We start from the raw sequence: 14,507 nt of genomic DNA, 5'->3' as shown, positions 1-14,507 counted from the left end.
AGTTCGCAGGGCCCCGCCCGACTCCCCTGATTGGATAGTGCTTCGGGCCCCGCCCCCGAGGCCTGAGTGACGTGAGAAGCGATCGGAAACCAAGCTGTGGGGAGCTACATTGACAGGTGCTAGCCCCTGCCCCTCAGTCCCGGCTTCCTCCCCACACCCGCCACAGGAGTATTTGCATTTAAGCAGAACTCGCTCCTCCTAGCTCCCCAGACCGGGCTTTGTCGTCTTCCTGCACCCAGTGGGCTCTTCCTTCTTCTTCTTGGACACGGGGTCACAAGGGTGTGCAGGGAATTCCAGACTCACTGTGCAATGAATGGAGCCATCATGTCCTTGCTTCAGAGCAGAAAGGGAGTGCAGACCGGGCCAGGGAAGACTGGGAAAGCCAGATGTCGTCCAGGGGTCAGGAATGTGGGATGAGACATAGCAAGGAGGACACACCATTCTGTCCCTGAAAAAAAGCTGCACGTGGAAAAAAGGACATTGTCTGTGGGATGAGACCCGAAGAAATGTATGGCATAAAAAGTCAGGTCAGAGGATTCATGGAAGATGGCAGAATAGGAATCAGTGAGAATGGGTCTTCACGCTTAGAAAACAACTGCGCTGGCAGGAACTGACGGATGTAGCTATTTTGGAACTGTGGAGTCTATTGAAACTTTACAACTTCTAGGAAAAGGATTGGTGGATAAATTGTGGTTGGTTTTGGTCAATTTCAACTATTAGTTCAGTGGCAGCTACCCATGCTTCCCTCACAGCTCCATAGCAGGCAGTTATGCGTGAGTTCCACCTGCACCTTACATGCAGCTTTTGGGGCCAAAGTGGGCAAAAACGACCCTGTCATCCAAATATTGGGGATCTGTCCTCTGCTTGTTAATAGCTGCTTCTGAGCAGGGAGGTGCAAAGAGGCAACTGGCCATTGTTGTTGCATCTCCCCCCATTGCTAGAAAGCCCTTTTCCTCCTAACAAAAAATAAAAGGCACTAGTAGCCCTTTATATCATCTGATGTGGCTTCCAGGTGATGTGAAAGGCTGATGACTTTTATTTTCTCCCTTAATTTATTTCTTTTCATCCTGGGAACCAGACACTGAAGATTAGATTATTCAAAAGCAAGCACATAGGCCAGTGCAGTGGCTCACGCCTGTAATCCTAACGCTCTGGGAGGATGAAGTGGGACGATCCAGACGATTGCTTGAGGTTAGGGGTTTGAAACCAGCCTGAGCAAGAGTGAGACCCCGTCTCTACTGAAAAATTAGCCGAGCATTGTGGCAGACGCCTGTAGTCCCAGCTACCCAGGAGGCTGAGTCAGGGGGATCGCTTGAGCCCAGGAGTTTAAGCTGCAGTGAGCTACAAAGACGCCATTGCGCTCTACCCAGTGTGACAGAGTGACAGAGTGAGACTCTGTCGCAAAAAAAAAAAAAAAAAAGTAAGGCCATTTAAATTACTGAGTATTAGGAGTAAAAGAAAAACAAGTGAAGGAAAGAGAAGAGAGCCTAGGAGATCTGTAGGATGCCACCAAGAAGATGCAGGTGTCCCAGAAGGAACATAGAGAAACAAAAGGTAAAAAGACTACTTGAGCAAATAATGTCTCAAAAGTCCCCTACTGTCATGATGTAAAAAGATCTATAAATCCCCAAATCTCAACTCAACCAAAGTAGGATAAACTCAGAGACCCACAGCGAGACACATTATAGTAAAACTTGTCAAAAGACAAAGAGAGGATCTTAGAAGCAGCACAAGAGTAGCAACTCATCACATACAAGGAATCGTTGATGAAATTATCACCACATTTCTTATCAGAAATCTCAGAGACCAGAAAGTAATAGATTGATATATTTAAAATGGTGAGAGGAAAAAAAAACCAGTCAACTGAGAATTCTATACCCAGCAAAACTGTCCTCAAAAAATAAGTGGGATATTAGGAAATTCCCAGATAGACAAAAGTTGATGGAGATTATTACCACTAGACCTGTCCTGCAAGAAATGCTGAAGAGAATTCTTTGAGATGAAATGAAAGCATGTGAGACAATAACTTGAGCACATAAAGACATACAGATCTCCAGCATAAGTAACTACATGGAGAAATATAAAAGGCAGTATTATTGTAATTATGGTTTATAACTCTACTTTGTATTTTCTACATGACTTTAAAAATATTAATAAATGCATTTTAAGCTAAGCACAGTGGTGCATGCCTGTAGTCCCAGCTACTCAGGAGGCTGAGGCAGGAGGATCACTTGAGGCCAGGAGTTTTAGGCCAACCGGGGCAGCATAGCAAGATCTCTTCTCTACTAAAAAATAGAAAAGTTATCTGGGTGTGGTGGTGCATGCCTAAAGTTCTAGCTACTTGGGAGACTGAGCAGGAGGATCATTTGAGCCCAGGAATTAGAGGCTGCAGCGAGCTATGATGATGCCACTGCCCTCCAGCCTGGGCAACAGAGCAGGACCGTGTCTCCCAAAAAAAAAAAAAAAAAGCCCAGGTGGACAGAAATGGGTGCTCAGTAAGGAGAGTGGACAATTTCCCATGGGTGTCCTTGACCCTTCACCATGAGGTAGGTCATTGTGAAGCTCTCAGCTGAGTCAGAACTTGGAGGGTTCCTTCCTGCTCTGGATATGATTCAATTCAGCCCATCTGCCCATCCTCCTGTGCCTGCTGACAGCCTTGCGGCAGGAGACACACCAGAACTTCTCAGCCTGCTCTTCCCAGGTGGTTCACCTGTACCCAGGACAGAGGCAGCAGGAGCTGGAGTGGATAGTGGGATCAGTAACCATAGGGGGTCATTGGGCACAGGCTGGGATGAAAAGTAGGGCAGGGTAAGTAAGGTAGGACTTAGGTGGGGATCACCTTCCTGCCATCCAAACTAGCTCAGCGATGGCTAGGGCAGAGAAGCCATCAGTTGCTTTGCCATGATGCTGGTGACAGATGGATGTTTCTACACTGCTAGCTAGAAGTGGTAGGACTTGGAGAGGACATGGAGTTGGGGGCACCATGCGTGCATCTAGAGAGTAACAGGTGCATGTGCTGATCATGTGAGTGTTGGAGGAAAGAGGCCCCCATAGGCAGGAAGCAGGCCAGCCCCCTGGCCTGACAGACCCCACCACACCTCCCCCACTTGAGATCATTGACCCACCTGGACGCTAGCCAGAGAATCGATGACTGCAAATGACAACAGTTAACATCTCTGTTTCCATCATGAGCACTAGCCTGACCCTCCACAACCATCCAGTCCTCCCATTCTCCAGACTGGAAATCAGTCCCTCCCCCTGTGCGCCACCACCCCATTAAGTCCACATTTCCACCTCCTCTGTGTCCCACGTGTGTACCAGGGCAGGGGTGGGGGGAGCCAATCTCCCCAGCACCCTCACACACAAGATGGGAACATGCAGCTCACAGGTGCTGACTGAGGGCTCCCAAGGAGCAGCAGGCTGAAAAATGGCCCTAGTGAGTGAGGCTTCTAGTGAGTGAGGCAGAGCCCCATCCAGGCCAGGGGCAGCTTACCAAGCCTTTACCTGGTTCCTGCTCAGGGATACCCAAAAGACCCCTCCTCTGAGAATCCTTCCAGAGCAGACTGGGTTTGCAATTTTCCGACAGCTCATCATGTTATCCTACAAACCTCTCAATCCTGGCTTTTCTCACTCATCCTGCCCCCGGGAATTCCTCTGGGGCAGGCCCTGGCTGGATATGGTAGGATCCGCCCAGTACTGGGGGGGTGGGGTGAAGGGAACATTTATTTGTTCATTAGAAAAGAAACGGGATCTGCAGGTCAGGCTGTGGCCACGCGGGAGCAGCAGTGGACAGGTCAAAGCATCGGAAACGAGCGCGCAGCAACCCCAAAGCTTCCCTGGCCAAGACAGCCGCGCCTCCCCCCCGCACTGTCCCCGTTTTAAAAGAGGGGGCACCACGACCCAGCTTCACCCACTTAACCCACCCTCTCAGAAGCCAATGCCCCGCAGCCCAACAACTGGTGGACATTATGGAAAACCTAAGTCACATCAGTCCCTCCTCCCTTCAGAACCCTCCATGGCTCCCACCTTGCCAGGAGTAAAAGCCCCCTTCCTCGCAGCACCCAAAGCCCCACAGATCTGCGCCACCCACCCCTCCTCACCTCCCTGCCTTCATCCCTGCCCTTCTTCCCCCCTGCTCACTCTGCTCCAGCCACAAAAGCCTCAAATCAAACTCACCACACTGCCTGGGTTTTCTCACCTTTGGGGCCTAGAAAATTCCATCTTTATGGTTTCTTTGTAAATGTGTAGTCAGCAGGTGGCTCAGGCCTACAACCTAGAGGTGGTGGGAGGATGGCTTGAGACCAGGAGTTGGAAACCAGCCTGGATGATATAGTGAGATCCTCTCTAACCAAAAAAAAAAAATTTTAAATAAATTATACCTTTAGAAACACAGTTTCCCTTAAGCCTTTAGTTACAATCACAACTAACTATCACATTACTTATACACCCGATAAGGTGGATCATCACTTTCTAAGAGGCCATTGGATGCACATTTGGGTCCAGCTACAAGATTAGTGGATTGAAAGTACTTAAATGTTTTATAATTATAAATGTGATGCAATCACTTCTCAGACTTTTGGCTAAGATCAAGTGTATAAACATGTTGCATTTTATTCTTTAATCTTTTTAATTGTCTCCATCAAGCAAACACTGTGAAGTCCTTAGCAGTTACTACAAATCTAAAATGCAAACATAGCTGGGCACAGTGGCATACACCTGTAGTCCCAGCTACTCAGGAGGCTGAGCCAGGAGGATTGCTTGAGCCTAGGAGTTCAAGGCCAGCCTGGGCAACATATCAAGACCCCATCTCAAATTTTTTTTTAAATGCGCACATATAAATAAACAGAGAACAATAATGTTCTCTCAAAGAGTCTGATACTACTTCTAAACTCAGCCCAATATATTGTATACTTTTCAAACTAAAGTTACCATTCCTCGACAGACAGAGAAATCAGGTAACACTTTTTCGCTCCAACAGGGGAGAATTATTTGGGGGACAGCAGTGGGATTCAAAAAAACCATTTGGGATTTTTAAAATTGAAATTACAAGGGGGAGGGTGGGCTTCAACTTTAGTCCTACTGTTTTCTTTCTTTCATTAAAAGGAAAACATGTATCTGACATGACTTTTTTTTTTTAGAGAGAGACACCTGATGTGGATTTGTCTACTGCCCAGGCTGGAGTGCAATGGCACAATCTTAGCTCACTGCAGCATCCAACTCCTGGGCTCAAGTGATCCCCCCACCCCGGCCTCCCAAGTAGCTGGGATTAAAAGAGTGGGCTACTGCACCTGGCTCCTACTTTTTAATTTGGTTTCTGTTTGCACCATAATTTCTTCTTGGTGTGTACTGACCAGAGTACGTGTAGTTTGGAACCAAGATATAGTGATATAGACAGACAGGTAGATGTAGGTACAGATACAGATAGATTTTATCAACCTAAGATAATCAGAAAGGTCAGATGCTCACTTAAACAGAGTTTATTCAAGCACAAAGGTGGGGGACTGTGGCCCTGGACATACTCGAAGGTGCCTCGAGGAAGGATTCAGAGAACCAAAGACAGGCTCAAGTTTTTAAAGAAAAAAAGGACAAGTCAGGAGAGGGGGTGATTGCAAAAGTTGTTTGTCAGGAATTCTGACTGCTTTACAGAAATAACATTGGCTAGGGAGTGGCCACACATCGTCGAACTATTTAACATTTACAGGGAGTCTAGAGAGCTGCATAGCAAATGGCTTCAAGAGGTAATTATTTAGCTCAAGGGGGAGTGAGACATGACTGCTGTTACTTTTTTTTTTTTTTAGAGATGGAGTCTGGCTCTGTCGCCCAGGCTACAGTGCAGTGGCATCAACATAGCCCACTGCAGCCTCGAACTCCTGGACTCAAGCAGGAGTCCCTCCAAGCGTGCTGGATTTACAGGCGTGAGCCACCATGGCAGGCCCTGCTGTTACATTTTTAATGCCTTTCTGGGCCTGATCATTTAAAGGGCCTTACGTTCCTCAGATAAAAGATTTTTCTTTCTCAGTGTTTAATAGATATGTGTCCTTGGCTTGCTTGTTTTATTCCAAACCAGTCTTGTAAAAAACATGACTCGGACTCCATCCCCAAACCTGTCCAAACCTGTCACCTTCCCTAACTCTTGTTTCTGTGGCTGCTCCCCACCTCCTGACACCTCCCACCAGCCCTCCGTCTTGGGCTTTTGTCACACCACAAGGACCTGTGTTGATGCCCACCTCTGTGCTCCGAGCTGTGCTTGTCAGAAGTAATGTTTAACCCCGAGACCTCACTCACCCTCTATGAGCATGCGTGGTTATCCACTAACATCTGCTTTCATGGGCGATCCTGGCGGGGAAGGGTAGAGGCGGGGTACGCAATATCAGTAGAGACCAGGGAGTGGGGGAGGGGAGCTAACTGAATCAGGGTGTCAGGAGGCCTGGTGCAGTGGCTCACACCTGTAATCCCAGCACTTTGGGAGGCCGAGGCAGGAGGATCACTTGAGTGAGACCAGGAGTTTGAGACCAGCCTGGACAACATAGTAAGAACCCATTTCTACAAAAAAATTTAAACATTATCCGGGTATGGTGGTGCATACCTGTAGTCCCAGCTACTCAGAAGGCTAAGGCAGGAAGATTGCTTGAGTCCAGGAGTTTAAAGCTGCAGTGAGCTATGATCGCACCACTGCGAGTGAGACCCTCTCTCTAAAAAAATATGAAAGGAAGGAAGGAAGGAAGGAAGGAGGGAAGGAGGGAAGGAAGGAGGTGAGCAGTCCAGTGTGGGGGCGGGGGGCGGGGGCGGGGACAGCAAGTGCAAAGGCCCTGAGGTCAGAGTGTGTCTGAGACATTCGAGGAAGGAGGAGGAGGTCAGAGGAGCCGGGATTAGGGAGAGAAAGGGGAGAGGGGAGGGGAAAAGGGAAGAGATTGGGGAAAGGGAGGAGAGGAGGGCAGGACCCAGAGGAATAGTCGAAGGAGGAACTCAAGCATGGGACTAATGTCTAGGATTGACGCTGGTGTTGCGAAAACAGGCAGAGGGGGAGGTGGAGAGAGACTTTGAGTCAAATTCTGATCCACCCCTACAGAAAATCAGCAGGAGAGAGCTCTCCTGGGTGAATGGAGAGAGAAGTGTTTATTCAAAACGCTGGAGGAGCACGCACCTCTAGTCCCAGCTACTCAGGAGGCTGAGGAGGGAGAATCACTTGAGCCCAGGAGTTGGAGGTCGCAGTGATCTGTGATCCAGCTGTAATCTCACCACTGCACTCCAGCCCCGGTGACAGAGACCCTGTCTCTAAAAACAAGAAGCCTGCCCTGGAAGAGGACACCAGAGATACAGCAGCCAAAAATCCACAAGTTTTCATTACATGCCTTGCACAAGATCTGGTTTATTTATTTTAATCCTGTGCACATACTTTTGTGCTTCTTCAATTTAAAAAAAATATAGAAAAGTGCTAACACATATTAAAAGTTATAAAATAGTACCACTTGTATCCCACTTTTCCAAAGACAAACATAGGCATAAAAAAATGAATGGATACTTTCTCCAGACAGGGGTATTACTGGCTTAATAACCTTTTTCTTTGTACATTTCAGCATTTTCCAACTTTTCTATGAAGACCATATAGCACAATAAGATAATAAAGATTATGATTTTGTGTGATCTCAAAGTACAGGAAACATAGAAGCTAATCCCTAAAACACAGCTTTACCTACCACATGAAGAAGCAAATGTTAATATTTGGTCATAATTGCTTCAGATATTTATTTTTCCTTTTTTGTGAAAGAAAACAGAAAGGATATAGTTAATGCCCCCTTTCCAACCCTGTTTATCTTCTAGCCCCAACTCCACTTCCCTCCCTTTCTCCCCAGAAAAGTAAACACTCCAAATTTGTAGTGACTTTGTTCCCTGTGTTAATATTTTGTTTTGTTTTTTACTGGCAGGATCAACCAGGGTTTTGTTTTTTTTTTTTCCCCCTTCTTTTTTTTTTGTGATGGGCTGTCACCATATTCCCCAGGCTAGTCTGAAACTCCTGGGCTCAAGCGATCCCCCTGCCTCAGCCTCCACTCTGGGTTGTGTTTACATTTTGGCTACAGATATTTAAGGAGGAAGTCTGCATTTATTCCACTGGCAAAATTACTAACTAGGCTTGTCAGGAGAAAATCCAACAGGACATAAAGTATAAAATGGAAAGGGAACATCCCCCTCACCCCCAGCAACCGCCCCCCATCAGAAAGAAAAGGAATTAACAGCTAGAATATAAATTCCTTCGGCAGTTCAACCCCAGCAGGGTAGATTTTTTTGTTTGTTCTTCATTTATTTTTGAGACACAGTCTTGCTCTGTGACCCCAGGTAGAATGCAGTGGCATCTTCGTAGCTCACTGCAACCTCAAACTCGTGGACTCATGCTATCCTCCTGCCTCAGCCTCCCCAGTAGCTGGGACTACAGGCACGTGCCACTAGGCCTGGCTAATTTTTCTATTTTTAGTAGAGATGGGATCTCACTCTTGCTCAGGCTGGTCTCGAACTCCTGAGCTCAAGCAATCCTCCGGCCTCGGCCTCCCAGAGTGCTAGCATTACAGGCGTGAGCCACCCCACCCGGCCAAAGGACAGGTTTTTGTGCTTGTTCACTGCTGTGTCATTCATTTGGTATACAGTAGGTGCTCAATAAATGCTGGGTAGTTTTTTGGGTTTTTTGTTTGTTTTTTGAGAAAGGATCTTGTTCTATTGCTGGGGCTGGAGTACAGGGGCGTTATCATAGCTCACTGCAGCCTCCAACTCCTGGGCTCAAGCTATCCTCCTGCCTCAGCCTCCCGTAAGTGCTAGGATGACAGGCGTGAGCCACCGCCACCGGCCTATTATTTGGAATTCTTTGCAAGCAAAATTTGACTCTTCTCCCAATCACACCCATTTTAAAGACCAGAAAAGTAAGGTTGAAATGACAGACCATCTTACAAGAGCCTGGCACAGCCCATGGCCGAGGCTCCACCCAGAGCTTCAAATTGGAGCTGCGAGGCCCCTAAGTGTCCCAGAAAGGGGGTGGTTCCCTGCTGGCGTCGGGGGAACAGGGGGATGAAATCGGCCGTCCCCAGGCTGGAGCTGCAGCCCTAGTCCAAGGGTCTGAGCCGCCCTCTGGGGTTCGTCAGCCCATTTTGCAGATGCGGAGCCTGCGCCCAGGAGGCGTGGCTGTGCTCGGTGGCAGCGCAGGGTTCCGGGGCGGGGAGGCCCAGGCTCCCGCCCTCCCCGCTGGGGCTCACCTGGGCCGGCCCGGGCCGCTGGCAGGACGGGCGGGCCGCCGCCTCCTTAAAACCGGGGCCGCCCTGCTCGCTGGCGCCTGTGGATCTGCAGCTGGGCTCCGGCACCGGCCACCGTGCCCGCCCCGCCGACGGCAGGTGAGACCCGCCTGGCCCTCGGCGGCGCCGCGGCCCCGGGGGAGGGGTCTCCGCCTTCCCTCGTCACCCATTTCCTTCCTGATTGTCGCTGCTGTCGGGGCTTGGTGGGGGGACAAATAGCAAGCCCGAGCGCTGTGTGACCCGCGGCGAGTCACCGCCCCTCTCTGAGCCATTGTCCTCGGCGTAGAATGAGAGCTCCCCTATCCCCGGTGGCAGGGACTGGAGTGACTCGTCCCGGGTGTGCACGGGCCGTGTCGCAGCGTCGCCCAGCGCAGGGGAGGCAGGCCGGGAGATGAGGAGCAGGTCAGATTGGCTGCAGGTGCAGGGGCCACCACTGCAGCGCTGTGGCCCACTCCCCTGGGAGGCAGCCGTCCCATGGAGGGGGAGGGGGCCTGCTGGCAGCTACTGAGGGTGTGAGGGTCAAAAGGCATGGTCATATGGCTTGTCACCAGCTGCCGCCTGCCTGAGTTCCTCCTGCGTGGGAATTGGGGGTGGGGGAAGGGGACTTCCTGGAAAAGTCAGGCTGCTGCTGTTTGTGTGTTTATGTGGGTTGTGGGGGAGGAGGGAGCAGAGGGAAGACCAGGACACACACTCAGTCCCACACTCAGATGTTGTCAAATACACATCACACACCAGACACACAACTCACCTTAAAGACACAACACAGATACAAGCACATGGGAACTCAGTCAGTTACAGATGTGAAGCCCCATCCACAGAGATTCCCACCCAGTGCCACATGAGGGCTCCAGCAGGAGTCACAGACAGGCCACACAGGCCTTGCAGGCTCAGCATACAGGACTGCAGGGACACAGGACTCCCAGGCACAAGAGCAGAAACCCAAGCAGGTGCGTTCAGCTGCACACAGGAAACAGACACACCCAGATGCACACAGACAAACACGTAGTCAGAGAATGAGGACACATGAGATGTGCCTTGGGCACACAACACAGCAGCCACGGCCTTGCACGCACACACGCACAAAGACACACACACGTACATAGACACACAGGACATCTCAGGCCCACAACACAGACAAGCCCCTGCAAGTAGGTAGACCCAGAGGCTGTGTGGGCCGGCGCTGCTGCACACGTGTGCCCAGACCTCTGCCCTGATCCCGAGTCCAGAGCTGGGGAAGTCCACAGCTCACATGACCCAAAGGGGAGGGCTCCTGGGACAGTCCTCGGAGAAACTGCATCATCCTCCCTAATGATCTGCTTCCTCGCCAGGAAATAAAGCCTCAGTGACAGCCAGTTCTTCCCTGGAGCCCACTTGCCTCTTGGAGTCCCCACTGACTGGCTTGTGCCTTCCCCAGGGTGAGTACTGGGCAGGTCTGCATGAGGGACAGTGGAGTGGACCTGCAGAGCCACCCTTCCTGGCCCCTCCGTGGAACCCAGAGATTCCCCCAGACAGCTCGTGCAGCTGTGTTCTGGGAACTAGGGCACCAAGGTCGTCCCCTCTCTGAGAGCAGGGCAGGTGGGGTAGCTCAAGGGCTCGCTGTCCTTGTCACAGCCTGGGGCATGTAACACTCGTCTCTCCCCTCCCAGATGGACACGTGGCCGGCGCTGCTCGTCCTGCAAGCCTTGCTGCTACTCCCCGTGGCTGACACTGCTGCCCCTGTCCTGCGCTTTGTGGCTGTGGGTGACTGGGGAGGTGTCCCCAACGCCCCGTTCCACACGGCCCGGGAAATGGCCAATGCCAAGGAGATCGCCAGGACTGTGCAGATCCTGGGAGCAGACTTCATCCTGTCCCTGGGGGACAACTTTTACTTCACTGGCGTGCAGGATGCCAATGACAAGAGGTTCCAGGTCTGTGCCCAACAGAGTGGGGACAGAGGGGGCAATGAGGAGAAACCCCTTGAGCTGGTGACCTTCCTCTGGAGAGGGAGGAGGGAAGCTGATGGGGCACCTTTGGGCACCTGGACACTCCCTTCTTCCCGGCCTGAGTTGATGGGACCATCAGTGTAGCTGTTGACCCCAGGGGATGGGGGCGGGGGGTGCCTCTTCTGTCTGCTACAGGAGACCTTTGAGGACGTGTTCTCTGACCGCTCTCTTCGCAATGTGCCCTGGTACGTGCTGGCCGGAAACCACGACCACCTCGGCAATGTCTCGGCACAGATCGCCTACTCCAAGATCTCCAAGCGCTGGTGAGCCACCCCCAGCTCCATGCACTTCCCAGACCCACACTCAGTGCAACAAAAGGACCCTGTGACTTGAGCTGACCGTGGGGCTTCTGTGCCCAAGATGTGCACCCACGACCTCTATCCCCCTCCACAGGAACTTCCCCAGTCCCTTCTACCGCCTGCGCTTCAAGATCCCACGCACCAATGTGTCTGTGGCCATCTTCATGCTGGACACGGTGACGATATGTGGCAACTCGGACGACTTCCTCAGTCAGCAGCCCGAGAGGCCCCGAGACCTGGATCTGGCACGCACACAGCTGTCCTGGCTCAAGAAACAGCTGGCGGCGGCCAAGGAGGACTATGTGCTGGTGGCCGGCCACTACCCTGTGTGGTCCATAGCCGAACACGGGCCCACCCGCTGCCTGGTCAAGCAACTTCGGCCACTGCTGTCCACATACAGGGTCACTGCCTACCTGTGTGGTCATGATCACAATCTGCAGGTGAGGGGCCTGGGGCTGGGGTGGGAAGGCAGGGGAGGGGTCCCCATCCCAGCCAATGTCCACATATTTGGGGGCCTCCGATGGCCTTTTGAATGTCTATACTGTCTGTCTCCCTGGGTAGAGTGCAGTGGCGTCATTGTAGCTCACTGCAACCTTGAGTTCCTGGGCTCAAGTGATCCTCCTGCCTCAGCCTCCCGAGTAGCTGGGACTACAAACATGTACCACCACACTTGGCTAATTTTTCTATTTTTAGTAGAGACGGGGTCTCGCTCTTGCTCAGGCTGGTCTTGAACTCCTGACCTCAAGTGATCCTCCCCCCTCGGCCTCCCAGAGTGCTAGAATTACAGGCGTGAGCTACCACGCCTGGCCTCTTCTTCAAATTCTATCTTTCTAACCAGAGACTTTTGCAAAGTCCCCCAAAAGCCAGAAAAATATCTACGGGTTGCTAAGTGTTCTACCTATGAAATAGGATTAACAGGTTGGGAAACTGAGGCCAGGAGGGTTTAGGTACCTCAAGGTGACCCTGTGGTCAGGGACATACCTGGCTCTGGACCCGAGGCAGGTGTGGGTGGAGCCCCTGGTCAACCCTCATTCAAGGCCGGGGGCTCCACCGACCCCGTGTCCTCTGTCCTCAGTACCTGCAGGATGAGAACGGTGTGGGCTACGTGCTGAGCGGGGCTGGGAACTTCATGGACCCCTCGACACGGCATCAGCGCAAGGTCCCCAACGGCTACCTGCGCTTCCACTATGGGGCTGAGGACTCGCTGGGTGGCTTTGCCTACGTGGAGATAAGCCCTAAAGAGATGAGCGTCACTTACATCGAGGCCTCGGGCAAGTCCCTGTTCAAGACCAGCCTACCGAGACGACCCAGGGCCTGAACTCCCATGAGAGCCCAGCTCTGAGGCCTGAGGCAGAGGGGGCTCCCCATTGCTGGGCGGGTGGGCCTCATGGGGACCTTGGGGCGGGCTTTGTCTTGGGTCTGTAGCACTGCAGCAAAGCACTGTGGCACCACATGGTCCCTGTGGCACAGATGCCCACATTTGTGAAACAGGCATGGACACGTGTCCCAGTTACAGCGTCACACCTGTGGCTGTAGCTCAGCTCGGCTGAGTTTCGGGGACTGGGGGGCAGGGAGGGAAAGCTGCCTCCTGAATTAAGCATCTGTCACTGACATTCAATAAAAGAGTAGTTGTCAAGGCTGAGCAAGTGCCACGGGCGTGTTGTATCTTCTGTGCGTCCGTCTCTCAGCCCCGTGCGTAACCAACTGGCCCGTCCATGGATACTATTTTAAGTAAAAACCAAGCAGAAAGAAGGGTACAACACAAAGCAGGTCTTCTTGGGGGACCAGATCCGCAGTGTCCCCAATGTCCTCCTCCCCAGGGTCAACCATCACAAATCAGTTTCTTTCCTTCTACAGTTGATGCTTCCATAATAAAAACATTCTCTTTTTTAAAAAAAAAAAATTTTTTTAAGAGGTGTGGGGACGGGGAGGGTCTCTGAATGTCGCTTAGGCTGGAGGGCAGTGACTGTTCACAGGACCGACCACAGCTCACTGCAGCCTTGAGCTCCTGAGCTCCAGCAATCCTCCCGCCTCAGCCTCCCGAGGAGCTGGGACTGCAGGTGTGCCACTGCAAAAACATTCCCATTTTGTACGCCAAAGTGACAAAACATACACATAGTTCTGCACCTGTTCCTTCTACTGAACCACAGCTTTTCAACTGAACACTCATGTTTGTTGATTTGAATATGGAACCAGTAATACGTTCACATCATTCAAACATCTAAACTTTGTAGAAAGATGCGATCTCTTGCCCCCTCCCTGTCCCTGTTCATCCTAGTCCTTCTGTCTCTCCTAATAGGAAATAACTTTCTATATAAATGCCTTGGGTTTCCTGGGTTTTTTTTTTTTTTTTTCAGTATTTTTTGTAATACAAATGAAAGCAAATGGCAATTTTTTTTCTTCCACTTTCCCATTGAACTGCAACTTGCTTTTATTTTTTCCCCAGAGACAGGGTCTCACTCTGTCACCCAGGCTGGAGTGCAGTGACACATCAATCAGCTCACTGCAGACTTGAACTCCTGGGATCAAGTGATCCTCCCAAAGTGTCAGGATTACAGGCATGAGCCACTGTGCCCAGTCCAGTTTGAAAAAGTTTGACAAAGACACACATCCACAAACCCACCACCACCATCAAGATATATAGCATTTCCAACAGCCCCAAAGATTCCCCTTGCATCTTATTGGCTTTGCTTGTAACACACGGAGATCTGATCAGCCCTCAGGACAGCTTCTTCACTCTTTATGTGGTTTTGGAGACCCCAACGTGTGCCTGAACCACCAACGAGGCATTTACTGAGGGGCACCTGGATTGCTTCCAACAATTTTGCAATCCTCCAACAATGCTGCAGTCAGTGACCTCGTACATTTCCTTCCTACATGTGCAGACATGTTTGTAGGATATATTAGGACATATTTCCAGGAGCACATCGCCTTTCTGATAGCCAACAATC

General features: G+C 51.0%; 1 protein-coding gene across 1 annotated transcript; it reads left to right on the top strand.

Moving 5' to 3' along the window:
- The first annotated feature begins 9,261 nt into the window (after positions 1-9,261).
- Positions 9,262-13,192, top strand: ACP5 (acid phosphatase 5, tartrate resistant). The gene is made up of 6 exons (XM_069495998.1): positions 9,262-9,374; positions 10,604-10,690; positions 10,922-11,182; positions 11,393-11,520; positions 11,651-11,996; positions 12,632-13,192. Exons 3-6 carry the CDS (start codon positions 10,922-10,924, stop codon positions 12,872-12,874), a joined length of 978 nt encoding a protein of 325 aa, XP_069352099.1. The 5' UTR covers positions 9,262-9,374; positions 10,604-10,690; the 3' UTR covers positions 12,875-13,192.
- Positions 13,193-14,507: the final 1,315 nt, after the last annotated feature.

The sequence above is a fragment of the Eulemur rufifrons genome, chromosome 2, assembly GCF_041146395.1.
Source record: "Eulemur rufifrons isolate Redbay chromosome 2, OSU_ERuf_1, whole genome shotgun sequence".
Lineage (NCBI taxonomy): Eukaryota > Metazoa > Chordata > Mammalia > Primates > Lemuridae > Eulemur > Eulemur rufifrons.
Note: the sequence above shows the minus strand (reverse complement) of the source record. Positions and strands in the feature narration are given on the sequence as shown.